This window comes from Rhyacophila brunnea, unplaced genomic scaffold, assembly GCF_057557595.1.
Source record: "Rhyacophila brunnea isolate RB1 unplaced genomic scaffold, BYU_Rbru_1.0 scaffold_6, whole genome shotgun sequence".
NCBI classification, from domain to species: domain Eukaryota; kingdom Metazoa; phylum Arthropoda; class Insecta; order Trichoptera; family Rhyacophilidae; genus Rhyacophila; species Rhyacophila brunnea.
In genome coordinates, this window is record NW_028233276.1 from 2,624,821 (window position 1) to 2,643,872 (window position 19,052).

Below are 19,052 nucleotides of genomic sequence, written 5' to 3' on the forward strand. Positions count from 1 at the left end.
GGATTGCGAAGGCAAACCATGTCCAAAGAAGGCGAAAACCGTAAAATCAGCTGGTAAGGTTATGGCTACTGTATTTTGGGATGCACGTGAAATTATTTTCGTTGACTATTTGGAAAAAGGAAAAACAATAACAGGGGATTATTATGCATCTTTATTGGACCAGCTAAAAAACAAAATTGAAGAAAAACGGCCTCATTTAAACAGGAAAAAAATCCTCTTTCATCATGACAATGCCCGTGTTCACACATGTTTACGATCAATGGCTAAAATTGAAGAATTGAAGTTCGAATTGGTCGACCACCCACCGTATTCGCCAGATTTAGCCCCCAGTGACTTTTTCCTTTTCCCAAACTTAAAAAAATGGCTAAGTGGACAGCGTTTTTTTTTTCAAATGAAGAAGTCATCGATCGGACAAATGCTTATTTTGAGGACCTTCCGAAAACTTATTTTTCTGACGGTTTAAAAAAAATTGAGAAACGTCTAACCAAGTGTATTGAGCTCCAAGGAGATTATGTTGAGAAATAAAAAAAAAATACAAAAATAAAAACTGTTTTAATGCTTTTTTCTAAGGAATTATTGACCCACCCTCGTATGTCCATGAAACTTATTTCTATTACCTACTAAATAACTAAAACCTGATTGGTTTAATTTATATCGTAGGGGGTGTCGAAATCAGTCAGCGTATGGGGCCTCCAAGTACCTTAAACTGCCACTGGTAAGTAATTCGTAGTACTTAACCGAAGATGTTGAATTTTCTTCCAGATGGAGCATGTAAATTTATACAAATCTCTGAAGGTAGGTAATTTCAGATTTTCGTAAGTCCCTCTTTTATAATATCGTCACCGTTTTAGCAAAACCATCTATGTGCACTTTCTCAAATTGTGCAGGAGAAGGATAAAACTGAATAAAAAAATAATGTTACATTTAAACATTAAAATTATGAAGAATGCTTTATTATAATCAGAAAATGGTCTAAGATTATTATTTTGTTTACAAAAATCTTTTATTTTTAATACAAAAATAATAAAAATACAGTTTGTGATGTCACATAAGTTGTTTTGACCGTTTTGTAAATACACATAGTTTAATTTATTCATCAAAATGTGAATAATAATAAATTCATGAAAAACTGTTACATAAATAATAGTTGAAATATACATAGTGCGTTAGTGATAAATTGCAATATCATTTTATTAATTATTAATGCAATAGTGAGATGATATTATATTTATAAGTTCGTTTACTTTCTATTAGCAGGTTTAAATGTTAGGTTATCGTAGAAATAGTGGTGATCTTTCTCTATTACACTTTTTAATTCCTGAAGATGTATGTATTTCGACTGTGATATTGGCAATGATTCATTATATATATTATAAAAGCTGCTGAATCTCGATGTTTTTTCTCTCTAAAGATATAACTTAGAGCAGTAGCGAATAATTTATTTCGGTTTTGATATCCACACCCATCCGATATTAGAATTATTTCATTGTATTGTCCTGCTTTCGATGAGATGAGACAAATTCATTAGAAGATACATTATGAAGAATGTATATGGTGAAATTGTGTAGTTGCAGCTTTTGTTTATAATACATTTGTGCCTGTGTTTTGGACATAGCAGCACACTTTGGAGATCCATTGTGATTACTAACCGTCCAGTAATACTTCTGGTACTCTCCTTCATTTCATTTTTGGTCTTCTAGCATCTTTTTTTTTTTTTAATAATGTGGCTATTGTATTCCATTTCTGAAACATTCTTCATTTTATAACTACAGCAGATGGCAGTGATGGCACACTGATCTTTACGTGGTTGGTGGATACTGATTTTTTGGTGGTAAATATACTGGAGTATATTCAGCTGCTTTATGACCATTTTCCAGAGACCATTTTTTATATTCATCATGCATTTGTATTTTGGATCGGAAACACGATTCCACATACACCCTGGAGGTATTTTCTCTGCAATAATGGGTGGGAACTTTGGAATTAGATCCAACCATAATGTAACATTTTTCCACAAATCTCTCCGTTTTGATTTTTGGTTGCACTACCAATTATTTATCTTCAGTCAGATTCTTATTACTTGTCATTGTTGCTTTCAATTGGCCACTGTCATCGAGGCGTTTGTAGTTGTTTATCCAACTTTTAAATTAATTCTCGCCTATACCCTATTGACCATGTAGGCATCTTCCAGAAATTATTGAATATTTCCTGTCTCTCTTTTTGAGAAAGCATCTTTCAAACCGTCGTGCAAGACCATAATGCATAGCATATAACATAGAAACAAACAATGTGTAGCCAAACTGTAAAAAAACATTACACTCTCGATATCAAAATACCATCTTACTTATATGTTACTATAATATACACATAGTTGTTTTTGTGAACCGTGGTTTTTGAACCTTACACATAGCTGTTTTTTATTTTTTGAAATAACTTCGGAGCGAGTTTACCCAACACATAGATCATTTTACTGGCCTATAGAGAAAAAAATAAGGAATGACGTGGTATTTAAAAGTCATTTTTGATAAAAGTGACACATAGATGGTTTTGCTAAAACGGTGACGATATGCAAAAATAATATGTACCTATGTAAAAAAATCCTCTCGTCCTCAGAGTAATCTCTCGTCTCTTCTCAGAATTGGTAATCCTTTTTTGTCACCATTTTCATAATAGGTAATATTATATTTAGGCTCCAGCCCTATACAAAAAGGTTTTCTACAACATCTTTGGTACCTACTAACAAATAAAGTAAGCTTACCTATGTGTTATTTAAATTATTCATTTCCACTAATAGGTACCCAACATTATCATTTTGAAATGAATCATATGCCTACATTTTGAAATCGTGCTTACGGAAGCGCATGTAAAAAAACACGATAAAGAGCATTAGGAAATTCATCATAGGTATAGATAAATTCTCATTTTAGTATGTAATCAAAGGCCAAGCCCTATTGGTTTTAAAAAAAAAGTGGGATCGATATTTCACAAATTACTTAATGTCCCGACAACAAACGATAACGAAATAACAATGCAGAGAATTCGTATACTTAGGTATACATACAATGTAATAATGTACGTCTGGAATTTTAAAGGGTAGGTCTAGCCTTGGATCAATAACGCCTCACCACGCACAGAGGCGCGAAAAACGAAAGAAAAATATAAACATCAATTATTGTCATGTAAAAATATAACCTAAAATGCAACAACATAACGATTAGGTACTTACAGCAGCTCGAGAATGATTCCTGTCATAATATCCGATTCGATTGAAAATTTAAACCAAAACAAATGCACAATGCGTAAACGAAAACACAAAACAATGGTTGAAAATACGTTCGATTGTTATTATATCACAGCACAAGAAAGACACACACAGATAATTTTGTATTCTCATTTGAATACAATTACATACAAAATGAGCGCATCAAACGAGATGAACACATTGACTGACGAATCAAAAAATATTACTCGATGATGTAAATTGTAATGAAAAAAAAAAACAAAATGAAGTCAATAAATAATGATGTCAGCTGATTGGTTCCGTATTCAAACTGATTTTAGGAAAATGCAACTCGCACGAACAGTCACTTTGATAGTTATTTAAATTTAGAATATCACTTTTTTGCACTAGAGATGTTACTATTCATTATTATAGAAGACTGGGAGTATGCTGTTTCCCTTTGCTATTGAATCGGGTATCATATTATAAAAGCGTTTTGCAATGCATGTTTTCGTTCCGAGAATAAAATTCGAAATAGGAACAGCCGGACGCGAGCCAGTGTCAACGGCGGATAAAGCGCGCGCTGTGTGGTACGTACCATTGTACCAACACACAATGCGTTTGGAAAACAAATTTAATGTCATGTGAAAAACGAGAAAGATGGCGGAAAACAACGTCAGCTGTTATCGATGTTAACCTTACCATTGAAATGGTGTAAGTGATCTCGAATCGAATATGTAAAGATATTACATAAAAGTCTTCGATTATTGTAAAGTGGTAGGTATTTACTGTCAAAATAATTATAAAACTTACGGACAATCTACATGAAAATTTGCGTGATCAGGACGTGGGAAACTGAAATTGTATACAGAATCGGTCTGTGGTTGCTGTTTTCTCGACAATTTAATTGGAATAGAGCTAATGTTATCAAGTGGGTATATTTAACACTAGGTATTACTTACAACTCATAAATTAAATATATGTAATTGCATTTCATAACCTCAATTTGGGAAATAATATGACAGGAAGGCCTACCGCCTACACGACCACTTGTGGCTGCGACCGATGGCACCCACACCGCATATTATACGCACACTATAGAGCCCCTAGCTTGTCACTGCAACCAATCTACCCCCGTGCATATAGGTACATACCGCACCTAAAGCCGCGTTGACACGGTCCATGTACGATCCAAGTACACTTGGATCGAGTGCCATCCAAGTGACAGCTTCATACTAATTATACGTATCCAAGTACGATCCAAGTACACTTGACCGAGTGCCATCCAAGTGCACTCGTATGTGACATTATTCCTATCCAAGCTACTTGGACCGCGTCCTACTCATCCAAGTTGACTTGGATAGGAATAAATAGTATGGAGCTGTCACTTGGATAGGAATAAATAGTATGAAGCTGTCACTTGGATGAGACATCTTCATACTAATTATTCCTATCCAAGTCTACTTGGATCGTACTTGGACCGTGTCAACGCGGCTTAAACGCTGATTGCTGTGACGCGAACGGTTTCCACGTAGGTCACAACTGGAAAAAGCTACACGTCGTGCGACCTGTCGTCAACGTTGCCAATTTAGCATTTTTCTTGACAAATCTAGCATTTTTCGATAGGCATAGGCTTGCAAAAAACGCATCTGGCTTGTGGCGTTTTTACTAGCGTTTTTTATGCATACAACAGGTTTAAATGTGTTGAAAAACCACTAGATATTTAATTTATTTATTTTCATGCGCATCAAATAACTTAATGCAGGTAGGTCGATACCTATTTTAGTAAGAAATAAAACACGATGAAACAATTTCAAACAGAGAAGCTCACGTCTTCAATCATGAAACGAAACTAATGCAGTTTACACAATATAGATAGGTATTTGTTGTTAATTTTGAAATAATCTCTGTTAAAATATGTGATTTTTACAGGTATCGACATTTTTTCGATTTTTGCACTTTTTTCAATACGCGAAAGCAAAGTTCTTGGTAGAATAAGTAAATTTACTTGCAATTTTATTTTTACAAAATCTAGCATTTTTTCATGGCAAATAGCTTGTTTTCATACACCGTCTGACTGACATGTTTTTGTCAACCACAGTTGGCAACATTGCCTGTTGTAACACGAGTAGTCTGCCCCGGAACCCCCGGACCCAACCAGCATAAGAGAATCTAGCATTCAAAATTATATCAATTTCTATCCTACGTGTTGGTAAACATTTTAAGTAATGAATTACAAAATTGTGAAAATAATCACTCAGAAAACTATAGTGGCATAGTGATAAAATATAATAAAGGTTTTTTTTTTGAAAAAATTAATAATGGCAAACCAAAAAAATCAAATGGAACCATGCCAATGTAACACGATAGAATATTTTAATTGAAATTGTTTTTTAATAATTATTTAAATGGCTATTTAATTATCACACAGGATTCACACATTGCTGCGCATGAAATCAAGTCTTCCGCCAAACGTAAACATTTTAAATTATTGTGCACCGACCGAGGAGAGGAGGGGATGGCGAAGTTATTTTATTGTTATCGTAGGCAAGCTAGTGCACTGGATAAAAAACAAATGCAAATGAAAAGTCAATCGATGAATACGCAATTGAAACAAACCGGCGGCCGATAGGTCGAGGCCCATTCGTAGCGTTAAACATTTTCAAATGAATCGTGAAGGTATGGTAGTGTTTCAATTATCAGTACGGCCTAGACACAGCCAGCACGCAATAGAGCATCGATAGAGAACCTATGGCACGCGAATGTTTTATGTTTAAGAGAAAAAAATAGATTGATTTAAAAAAAAAAAATTTTACAAGAGTTTTTCAAATAAATGTATAAGTAGGCATTATAATAAAATATTCACTAATCGATGCGCAAACGGAAACGACAAAATTCAAGCATAAGTGACAGATCGCATTGTATAAAAATAGCAGGCAGATACTTCACTCATAGTATTATCGCACTGACCGCAACAGAAGGCTGGGGAGCCGCGCCGCGAAACTCTTGATGTTGATCTATTTACAATCATTTTACAATGCTTGAGACCACTGTAGCGAAAGAATGCCTCACCTGATCGGAGCAATTCTGGACTCAATATGTGCGTAAAGAACCAAACTAAGAAATACCCAAATACTCAATTATATTTTTTAACTTTTTTAATAGAATGCTAATAACTATTTTTTCGTTTTTGCTCAGACGCACTTCTCGGCACGTCAGACAAAAAATAATATTTGGAAAATTTTGGCACGCGCAGTGGCGCACCCAGGGGATGGGCCAAGGGGCCCTGGCACCCCAAAACATGAAAATTGTCTCAATGATTTTAAACATTGAAATTGAAAGCCAATAAACTATACCTTTGGGTTTAGACAAATAAAAACACGGCAAAAAAATGATTTGTAATTCTCCAGCACCCCTTTTAGAAAAATTTCTTAGATTTTAATTTCTAACACAACACTAATGTCAGGTTTTTTAGAAACCTAATCCTTAATGGAACTGTCAAAAAATTCTCGGTGTCCACCCGAATTCCGGAGTGGTGTAGGTCATGGCTGGGGAGGGCTGACAGGGCTCTAGCCTGGAGGCCCGGCGTGTCGGGTTGAGCAGATAAGTGAGATAAACACACATCATAAATTAGCTTTAAAAGTAAAAAAGTCGCCTGCGGCGCTATTATACTTCATGGTCATGAACATTTTTAATTACTTATATAATTGTGCAATATTTTTTTTGATTATTATGTGTCGATACTCGACAGCTCCATTATTAAAGTAGATGTATTAAAAATCGCCAATAATTCACTGTGTAAGTACCCTTAATTTGAGCTAAAACACAATTTGAAAAACGTTGATGTAGTGTTTCACACTGCCTTTAATTTTAGCGGTAGGTAGGGGGCCCGCCAAATATCCTAGCCTGTAGGTACACCGAGTGGAGTGGTAGACAAAAGACCGATAAACGAGAAATTAGGCTCTGAAGAAGAAAAAGAGCCTATGAGACTAATTTACATTCTCCTCCTTGCCCCCCCCCCCCCCAATATTAAATCCTGGGTGCGCCACTGGGCACGCGTACGTAAAAAGGTTCGCTAAACCTGCAATAGAGATATACAACATTTTCACCGCTTTATTTTTTATTTCGTAAAAGTGTGCAGATACTTTGGGAACCACAATGAGGCGTAAAAGTTGCCAACCTTATAATATAATTTCAATGAGTTAGTTGTTGGGTGACTTTTCGTGGCCAAAATGGAAACAGCTTGATTTGATAGTGATGTCGCTTGGCGATTTTTGTCGTTCAACTGTATGTCAATTGACAATTTATAAGTGGGAAACATATTTCAATAATCTTCATCAACTTGTAAGTTGAATTGAACGAAGTTGAGGTCCTTTCTATTTATGTCGATTCAACAGTGAATCATCATTCGAGTCAACCGGTTGCCTAACAAATAACCTAGCGTAACCAAGGTGATAAAAACTCGCATCGGCACTTCAAACCTGTTGGCCCAGTCAATGAGTGCTCAAAAGATGGGTGTAGAGTGCATGGAATAGTCACAATTTTTGACTTCAGGACTTTGTTAGGAGTAGTTAGTAGGTAAACATACTAAAAGTCCCCGCCCCTGGGAGGTGAGCTAAAGGCGGGAGGGGGGTGGAAAGGTCCCATTTTTTTGGATTTTCGCTTATATCTCGGAAACGGTACACGTAGAAAAAAAATGTTTCAAATAAAAATGAAAGCTAATTAAATTTCCTATAAAATTGTTTATATACATATTTGTCGAATTCGCAGCTGTTTCCGAGATATACGTTATTGAAAATCGTTAATTTTCAATAACGTATATCTCGGAAAGCGTTGTGAATTCGACAAATATGTACTAGAGAGACAATTTTATGTGAAATATAATTAGTATTATTATTTATATATATTATTAATATAATTTTTATTTGAAGATATTAGCGAAAACCCAAAAAAATGGGACCTTTCGACCCCCCTCCCGCCTTTAGCTCACCTCCCAGGGGCGGGGACTTTTAGTATGATTACATACTAACAACTCGTAACAAGTCCTGAAGTCAAAAATTATGACATATTCCATGCACTCTCCAATATATTCATTGACTGGACCATTTTTGTTTCCCTTGACGCCATATTAACAAACGACTGTAGGTTCAACTTGAATCGGTACGTGGGAACATGCATTTCGATTTCTTGTTCAACCTTCGACAGACAGTTGAAAGACAAAAATTGCCACGTGACAACCCGCTATCAGAGTACAGCTGTATTGTCGATTTTTTGATTTGTTGTCAACTCCAGAAAGTCTTATCTGACAATTGAATATGAAGTTGTCTAAGAAGGTACACAATTTATAAACAATGATGATGTAAGCCCAAAAAATAATAAGTTAACTATAATAAACAAAATTCCTCACTGTCTGACAAAAAAAACAATTCGTCCTTGCCATCGAAGGCAAAGTGATTACTGATTACAATACACACCCGTTATCGTTCGGATTTCTCATCTAATTTCGACAATTATTACTAAGTTCAAAGGTCTAAATACGAGAGAGACAATAATATATTATTATATAAGCTGGACACAGCTCGAAGAAGGGACGGACAATCGTTGAACAAATCTAGTTATCCAGTGGTACCAAAGAGGTACAAAACGTCAGCAAGATAGACCTGTAAGAGGCCACTGGATCGATGAAATGATTAAGTTTCGCGGAAGTACGTGGCAACGCAACGAAGTGGAATCAGCTTGGACAGGCCTTCGTCCAGCAGTGGATAGATTCAGGCTGATGATGATGATGGTATATGTATGGTGCTACTTCTATACTGTGGCCGATACGTCAAAGCGCTGTATGAAAAGTGAGAGAACGAATACTTTTGTGGATATACATGTAGGTAGGTACGTACGTTTCACGGTGGCCGCGCGGCTTAAGCGTTGGACTATCAAGCCGTGGGTCCCAGGTTCGAATCCTGGGTCTGGCAAGCACACATATTGTTTTTCAATTTGTGTGTGAGTCAGGGTACGGACCTAATAGGTTGAGCAAGTGGCTGACATCCATTTCTCGTAAAAAACAAAATATGTTAATACAAACCTCTATTCTGTGGAGGCCCATATGATCCTATTAGGATCGGACATGGTTGGAAGGTACGTACGTCATCATTCACTAAGTGGCCGTTATGACATACCACCGACAATACGGATGTTGCACATAGTTATGTTAATGTTGGTAATTTACGATGGTACCTACATCTTACATAGGTAAGTACTTACCCACGTTCCAAGAGCTTTTTGATTGTATTTCCAAGATAAGATACTACCAATATGACACTGTATATAATCGTGGACACGCTCATTGTGTAGCACATGTTAACACGTCGAGTTTCTTAAAACTTTTGAGCACTATAACAGGCTATGAGCCCCATGGCAGTAGTGTAGTAGTAATGAAGCAATCACTAGTAGAGCTTCGATTATCTGGACTGATCGGGATAAAAATCCGGATAATTTTTAATTTTTCACCTTTTTCATTACGTATTTATCTAAATCGTACATTTTTCTTATAATCTGGTGAAACTGTTTACTGTAATTGTATTGTGACCCCACCAGGATCAAACCCAGAACCCTTACGCATTGAACTACGAAATGCTGCAAGTGTGGTGATTGGTACGAATCTCGTTGCTTTGTGAAATTCACTTGGTGTATTGCAATAACAACATATTCTATGTATAGCTAGCTAGCTCCAAAGTATTTTTTCAGGAAATAACTAAGATATAATCACTTACCTATTTATCGTCTCGTAGTATTTACCGTAACTACATAAGTACATGGAAAATAATTGTTTGCTACAAAACTAAAAATGTTTGTTATCAATGACAACGATACCTACCTAATAATAAGTAAGAAAAGTTTTGCAAAGGAAACCAGCAGTGGTTCAGAACAATGGACACCTGTCAGAGCTGTGTAATAAATAGATGGTGTTACTTAGTATTCATTATTATCATTCATATCTCGCTCACCGATAGTCATCTTCATCTATAATCGTTTTATTGTTAGACATTGTTAGCCATTTGTATGTGTATACACCAGGCATGTCCAACTTAAGTAAGCTGTGATCTACTATGTGAAAATTATGAGTTTTGGACTTCTTTTGGGCACTCATCAGTGTTGCCATCTTTTTCTATGCTGATTATAGTACAAATGCGTAAAAATTATAGTAATTCTAAAATATATATAGTACAGGAACATTTTTCGTCTTGAATCCTTTAATTATAGTATTTTGGTATATTTGGCGTAAAATTATAGTATTTTACATTTTTCGCAGAATTAAAATTATAGTAGGTATTGTACTAAAATTATAGTACGGTTGGCATCACTGGCACCAGTGGCGCACCCAGGGGGGGGGGGCAAGGGGCCCTGGCACCCCCCAAAATTATCAGAATGATTTTAAACATTGAAATTGAAAGCCGATAAACTATACTTTTGGGCTTAGACAAATAAAAACACGGCAAAAAAATGATTTATAATTCTCCAGCACCCTTTTTAGAAAAATTTCTTAGATTTTAATTTCTAACACAAAAATTTCGAAACACTAATGTCAGGTTTTTTTAGAAACCCAATCCCTAATGGAACTGTCAAAAAATTCTCGGTGTCCACCCGAATTCCGGAGTGGTATAGGTAATGGCTGGGGAGGGCTGACAGGGCTCTAACCTGGGGGTCCGGGCTGTGGGGGGCCCGGCGTGTCGGGTTGACCAGATAAGTGAGATAAACACACATCATACATTAGCTTTAATAGTAAAAAAGTCGCCTGCGGCGCTATTATACTTTATGGCCATCATAAGTGTGCAATATATTTTTTGATTATTATGTGTCGATACTCGGCAGCTCCATTATTAGAGTAAATATATTAAAAACCGCCAATAATTCACTGTATGAGTACCCTTAATTTGAACTAAAACACAATTTGAAAAACGTTAATGAAGTGTTTCACACTGCCTTTAATCTTCGCGGTAGGTAGAGGGCCCGCCAAATATCCTATTCTGAGGGCCCGTTTCAGGATGTGGGGACCATGGTGTAGGTACACCGAGTGCAATAGACAAAAGGCCGATAAACGAGAAATTAGGCTGTGAAAAAGAAAAAGATCCTATGGGACTAATTTACATTATCCTCCTTGGGCCCCCCAATATTAAATCCTGGGTGCGCCACTGACTGGCACTCATACTCATTCATACTCATCGTCACACTATTATCCCACTGTGCAAAACTGCAAAGAGCCAGTAGCGAAGGGTTAAACTTTGTTAGTCATACGCACTATTTGTTTTTATTGAACCAAGACCACAATTTACAGATGTGAGATGGTGTTGGTTAGTTTTTAAAAATCAATTAAACCCTGCCTAACCAAAATACAATAGTTTTGGTATACCTACTTAGGGCGATAAAACAAAATTTTGCACACTTTTAAATTAATAATTATTTGTTTTCGTTGGATTACGAATATATGTACATATTATGTATTACACATATTACGTATTTTTGGTTATTTTTTTTTTAAATTTATTAAGCCCTGCCTAAACCAAACAATAAATATAATTAATATTCTATGGATAGACATTATTTTTTCACTATCGTCTACTATGGCGTGGTTTTCGCATAGTTTCATTGGATTTTAAAAACTAACCAACACTTGTCTACAGATTGTAGTCTTAGTTCAATGAAAACAAGTACTTTTGACTAACAAAGTTTAGTGTGTACTATTTATGGCGGATCTTAAAAGCCTACATCCACCCTTAGCCACTGCAAAGAGCTTACTGCGCGACTGTAAGGGAATATACGCTTCAATCGCGGAGATTTACACCTTCTCTTTCTCTCATTCCTGCGGCAGGCCGTGAGTGATTCAATGCGAATCAAGTGATACGATGAGATCACGCGGGTGTCCTCGTGCGTGGTTTATTTGAAAACGACTTTCACGTCAATTGATTAGGGAAATAGCAATAGGAGTGGTTAATGCTTCCCCTTCAAAATCAGATTGAAATCATATTATTATATTATAACTATATAACGAAATAAACATGCTTTTACATTTTCACGACTCAATTCCTATGCGATCGACCAAAATCCATCACGCGAATAACGCGTTGGACATGCTTGGTAGAAACTATCAGAGGTCAAGACTACAATGCAGGGTTACGCAGTTTAAAATCTGATCATAATAACTGATGTGTTAAATTAAGTACTAAATACACAAAAAATACAACAATAATAATATGTCATCTTGCCACTAAGCTCAGTTTCCACAAAATTGCAAGCTGATATGAATGAGTCATGACACCAAGAAGAGCATTAAAAACGAAATAAAATCATTTTGATTGGTAATAATTATTGTACGAGGATAGAATGATAAGTCATGTAAAATTTTAAGAAATTAAATCACAGTCGCATATCACATAACATAATAATATGTCAAGAGTAATTATCATCACTGTTACTAGACAACATTAACATTTTCAGGCAGATATGTCATTTAGTTTATTTAGATGAAAACCTCTTGTATTTTTGTAAAAAATGAAAAAAGTGAATTTTGGGTATTGATAAAACTTTATTTTTTGCGTGGAAAATTTTTGATAAATAAAGATTGAAAATTATTATGGGGACTTCGCCATCGATGGAAACGATTCACAATGGTTTACCGATTTTCGTTGTGGAAATTCAGGCGAACGTCCAAGACGCCCTAATTGATCCATCATATTGTGATGGATGACCGGCGAGTGAAAATGCATGATATTGGTGAGGCTGTAGGCATCCCAACTGAATGGGTTCAAAACATTTGTCATACTCATTTGGATATGAGAAAGCTCTTCGCAAGATGGTTGCCGCAATTGGTCACAAACGACATTAAACGTACACGTACACGTGTGACAAATTCAAAGGCATGTTTGGAGATGTTTTAGCGAAATCCAAATGAATTTCTGTATAGATTTATAGCTGTGAACAAAACATGGATCCATCATTATACACCAAAGACTAAGGAAGGAACAGTGGGTTTCTCCTGGTCGATCGGCACCGGAGAAGGCAAAGGTGGTTATATCGGCTGGGAAGGTTATGGTGACAATTTTTTCGGATGCAGGTGGCATAATTCACATCGACTACGTCATTAAAAAAGGAAAAACGATTACTAAGGAATATTATCTAATGCAATTTATTGTACCGTTTTAACGACGCTTTGAAGGGAAAAAAATTCTCATCCACCAAGATAAAGGACAATGCAAAATTGCATGAATTGTTTCCTCATCCATCGTATTCTCTACATTTAGCCCCCTTTTCAGATTCCAAGAAAAGGCTCGGCGAAAAAAAAAATTGGCTTTAACGACGAGTTCATCAATGAAAAAAACGCCTATTTTTAAGTGTTGGAGAAATCGTATTATTCGGAAGAGAGCACAAAAATGAAAAAAACGCTGTACTAAGTATATCGATCTAAAAGGGGACTATATTGAAAAATAAAAAAAAAATCATTCCTTGTTTCATTTTTACCAGACTTATCATACTGTCCTCGTAATTAGTAGTGTGACCGGAATATTATTTCAAACTACCTGATATTATTACGAACTGAGATCAAGTCACACGCGACGTTCTAGCGCAGGCGCGCGAAAAACGCGAAGGGATATGCGGTTCAACATTTTCTTCGTGAAAATTAATATTTCCTTTGTCTGTTGCGCGACACAGGGTAGAAGAGCTGTTGTGCAATTCGTCTTTTGGTGCCATCTTCTATTGAAGACTGGCCCCCAACTTGCAGCATACTGAGGCACTTATGATACGGATGCGTAGTAAAGAGAATCTCCTACATTCACCTACATTATGAGTTTTCGGTGCGGAAAATATGATCGAAGTGTGCACCTTTTCATCTCTTGATAGTAGCTATAAGTTCTCTTGCTTTATTGGCTTGTCTTAAAACCTCGTCATTGGTAATGCGATCCGCCCAGAAAATCTTTATGGCACGTCAATACAGCCGCATCTCGAAAGCCTCCAGTCTTTTTGTTATGTACTTATTTAACTTCTAGAATCCTTAGACCAGTACGGGGTATGATGTAGCACTTGATCGCACTCCATATAGACCATCTCAATTCTGATATTAATATTATGGTTTGGGCTTCGTATAGACGTCTTCATGTAGACGGCAACAGAGGAATTTTACCTGCTCCACCCCCCCATACTACGGATATACATTGTACTCGTACAAGTCTTCCGAGCTGATCAGACGCAAGGGATATTTTCTTCGTGCGTTAATGACATCTATATAAGTAGCCATGCAATATTATTTTTTCTTGTGTACCTACTCTTCTAAGTTAAATTAGCAATTTATTAAGCAAATCAAAAAAGGCCTTGAATTCGACTCTGTTGGGAAAATTTTGTTAAGTACCTACTGATTTATAAAATATATTTTTATTTGGCTGTTCAGAACATAAAAATACCCGTAATTCGACGTTAAAAGTGGGGTTCGCCGGTAAATTCTTCCTCTAAAGGGATGGGTACTAAAGCATGTAAGTCTTGGAAAAACTGTGCTGGGGTGACTAATAACTGGTGGTTTGCGGAATTATTATTATATTATACAGTAAAAGGTAGGCCGCGAGGGTATACAAATAGTCAAATACAATATATTGATGACCAATATATATATTTTTTTATTTGTGATTTTACCGAGGCTTTGACTGCGACTCGCTGTCATATCGCCTCTTCTCTTCTAAACCGTCGATCAGGTCCTCACTCCTATGCTGTTAAATAACTTTACAATTTTGCCTAGCTCTTCCGACTTACCCACCGCCAGGACACCCTTCAATTCGTCGACATTCTCATAGATATCCCCAATTCGCAGCTGTACTCTATGAAGTTCATAGTTAGGGCATTGTAGTGCTATATGTACAATGTCCTCTAAAACATGACATTCATCGCAGAGTTGCGATTCGCTTCTTCCCATGAGGACATCAAATCTTTTGCCCATTGTGTGCCCTGTTCTTAGCCTCAGTATTAACTTAAGCTCATTCCTCGTCAAAGGAGACTCTACAAACCAGGGCACCTCTCGTGGTGATGGTAGAATAGACTCCATTTCCCCTTTTCTAATGATGCCACCAATATTATTAAATATTTGGAATAGACGGTTTCTAATGAGGTACCATTCATTTTGCAAGATTAGGTTAGTTCGTTTGAGATCATCAACATTATCGGAATTACAACCTAATGTGATCCACTGGCCTGAGAATGGACATGATTAATAATATTAAGTGATGCGTTATGTTATGTCAGTGTTACCAACTATACTATAATTATAGTATTTGTATTATAATTTTCGTCTGCGTACTATGTACGATATAAAACAGGTATAGTATCTATCGGAAAAATACGCAAAAAGTACTAAAATTTCGATATTTCCGTAATTCTAATTTAGCAATATAAGAAAATTTGAAGAACCTGGACAAAAAATTGCTTGAAACACGTAAAAAAGCCATTGATTTTGGTTTAAAATGATTTCTTGAATTCGTCGGTAAGCGTTTTTGGTCGAAAGAGGTACCTAAATAAAAAGGAGTTTCGGAATTTCTCATATTCTCCGTTATTTTTAGTGAGAAGCAAAAAACCTATACATTTTCAACATACTAACAACGCTTACTATAACTTTTGCCAAAAAACTATAATTTCTTGGACCGCGTACTATAATTCGGTGACAAGAAGATGGCAACACTGCGTTATGTGTATGTTTTTTTAAATTTAATTTTGTTATTTACATGTACGTCGCGTCTTGCGGAATGTCATATATTTTCTGTATAATATATGCAATTAAATAAATACAACTATACCAACTGATCTGTACCTAGAATACGAATATTCAAGGAGACAACAGTCTAAAATGGTATGTGAAAGAGGCTTGGCGATACTGTTGAGATTTATAGAACAAACCGTTTTTAATACTTAACATAATTATATTTACCTCGATCGAATCAACTCGTTCCATTTTCTCCATCTTGACTCTCCTCACTTGGGCAGACATTTTGTCACTCTCACGTTTTTTTTAAAGTCAATTTATTGTCAAAATATTATCTATTAATCCGCAGTCAGTCGATCTATATATTAAATTAAATATTTATAGTATGTACTTATTTATTATCAATTATCATGCATGCTAAAGTAGCGCCGGGTCAAGTTCATATTAAGCAAATAATTATGATGATTATTTAAAAAGCAATAACAGTTATAATAACTATTACAATACTGAATAATTACATGATAAAAAGAACTTTTTATATACCACGTTTTTAAATTTTCTGTTGAATCATATAAACTTGACAATCCTATCTATTAATAAATATTTTTTTTTGTACTTGATAGATATACTGAATAAATATTATAGAATACTGAAATGTCATTTTGACATTTCATATTGATATCCATAGTAACGCAAGTATATATTAATAATTTAGTTGCTAGGACCCCTTAGCATCCAATAATAGTGAGTAGTAAATATTACTTTTAACGAATTTCTTCCGAAACAGAATTAACTGAAAATGAATTCAATTCTGCTTAAAGATGGCCAAAAGTATTAAAAGAATGCATTGTCGTCGTGTTCTGATATATTCTAAAAGTTGTCGGGAAGTTACTTAAAAATCTTGGACAAACAAGGAAAAATCTGTACCGGGCAAACAAGAATACGAGCTAATAAAAACGTGGTAAAAGGCATCGATCTTTGTTATAAGATGACCCAATTGCCTAACCACGTGGGTAACTATGGAAGATGGCAAAATAGTGAAAGTTGTCTCTGCTTTGTTATTCTCAAATTTGCATAAACAATAAGCCAATAGTGTACCTAACTATAGAGTATATCTATACAATAATTATTTATTAGTGTCACGATGTCATAAACTTTTCATCGCAAAATACGTACATCCGTTATTCCGTTATAATGATTCAAAATAAGAACGTATACATTCACAAAACGATATAGCATAACCTGTCAGCAGGTAGGTATACAAACTATCACACCGGCAAAATGCAACGCGTTTTTGCTGTTCTAATTTCAAAACACCTTTTTAAGCACTTTTGTAAGACAATTTCTGATTGTTTTCTAAGTACGATCATCACAGGTTTACGTATACACCAAAACTGCGCATTATTTCTTGACTATCAAGATAATATCCTCGCGATTTAAACACGAACAATAATAACAAAGAAAAAGTCACGCACCATCTAACACTGAGTTGAAATCACGACTGACTAATGACTTTGAGACTGTTTATTCTTCTCAGATCGTTGTTTTTCTCATAATCTTTACACATACATTTTTACATTCAATGTCAGAGTATGGTGAAGCCAAGGAAGCACCTCGATTGCAGTCAATTACTAAATACCAATTCGCGATGACAAATTTGCGTAGATGATGGGAGTTAATGAAGGCTTTAATTGGTATTTTGGATACGGCTCGATCAGTTCGCGAAGTCGCCCCGACGAAAACTGTTTGTTTTTTTGATATTGTTGATATGTAAACTGTGAAATCAGGTATCACCAAAGCACGTCCATATTATATCCATATGTATTTATGCTGAGGTGACCAATAGTTGAAATAATTTAAAAGTCGGTACGTGCGGTAAAGCGTTTATTTTAAGGATATCCTATTCTAGAGTAGGGAATAACTAAAATCAGACACAATACAAAAACTTATTTTCTTCTTTTGACCATGTCCGATCCTAATAGGATCATACGGGCCTCGCCTCCACGGGGTGGAGGTTTGTATTAACAGATTTTTGTTTTTACGAGAAATGGATGTTAGCCACATATTCAACCTATTAGGTCCATACTCTGACTCCAAAGACAAATTGAAAAACAATATTATGCGTATTTGCCAGATACAGGATTCGAACCTGGGACCCACAACATTATAGGCCGACGCCATTACAATTTAAAGATTGCAGAATATGTAAATTAACTACCACGTTCGTTCTCAAGCGGAGCATATAGATCCACAAATTAAAAAAAAATCGCGGGTTCAGAAAGAGCGCACTGTCAAACTACTCCACCGCGGGGGCTATGTGACTTCTCGTTGTCGAACGTGATATGTATTACAAATTATTTAAAATTCATTATTTAGGCCAAGGCAGGTCAAGGTACCTATGATTGTAGGAATATGTAGGTACTGTCAGTGTCAATCACCTAGACAAGGTGATCAATAATTAAACCGTTTTCACATACTCATACAGTAACATCTATCAACATAAAATAGAACTAACTTATTATTAGATAGTAACTAACTTAGTATTAGATATTATAATGATTAGTCGATAGCAAACATTTCAATCAAGCGATTCACTTAATCTCCCAATTGAATAATCGTTCCTCACAACTGTATTTGCCCGCAATATACATTAAACTATCAAAATAATAGAACCATACTATCATGGTAATATTAAAATTTATATTATGAAACAATTAAACAAATACAGTATAACCCCTATTTTACGTTTTTTAAGGGACTGAAGAAAAAAAACCTAATTGGAGGGAAAATGTAAAAGGGGGGTATTGAAAAAAAAGAAAATTTAAATTTTATGTTTCTAAAAAAATAACGTTTTATTAAAAAACAACATTCAATTAAAATTTTTATTGAAAAATCGTTCGAATGTCACAACCCAATCATTGTCAAGTGCACGTAACTCGCATATTTTGAATATTTCCGACGTAAATCGCGGGAAAGAAAAACGTTAATGCCGGTATTAAATGTACTGAATACATCGGGACTGAAAAAAATACACGCAATTGCCGGGAAAACGTGAATTCCGGGCACGTAAAAACGAGGTTATACTGTATTCAAAAATATGTA

At 35.5% G+C, this 19,052-nt stretch overlaps 1 protein-coding gene across 5 annotated transcripts in view; it reads right to left on the reverse strand.

The window, feature by feature from the left end:
• Window positions 1–19,052, reverse strand: part of LOC147065096 (uncharacterized) — an 83,435-nt gene that overhangs the window by 24,238 nt on the left and 40,145 nt on the right. Inside the window, exons 1-2 of one of the 5 annotated variants that reach the window (XM_085957107.1) lie at window positions 17,426–17,453; window positions 16,176–16,308 (exon numbers count right to left, since the gene is read on the reverse strand). The exons of 1 other annotated variant lie outside the window; for it this stretch is intronic. In XM_085957107.1, coding sequence (XP_085813233.1) covers window positions 16,176–16,235 — 60 coding nt within the window. In that variant the 5' untranslated portion in view covers window positions 16,236–16,308; window positions 17,426–17,453. Of the gene's footprint in view, window positions 1–3,226; window positions 3,896–16,175; window positions 16,309–17,126; window positions 17,454–19,052 lie in introns of those variants that run through there. 3 more of the 5 variants (XM_085957105.1, XM_085957104.1, XM_085957108.1) reach the window with 3 other exon arrangements.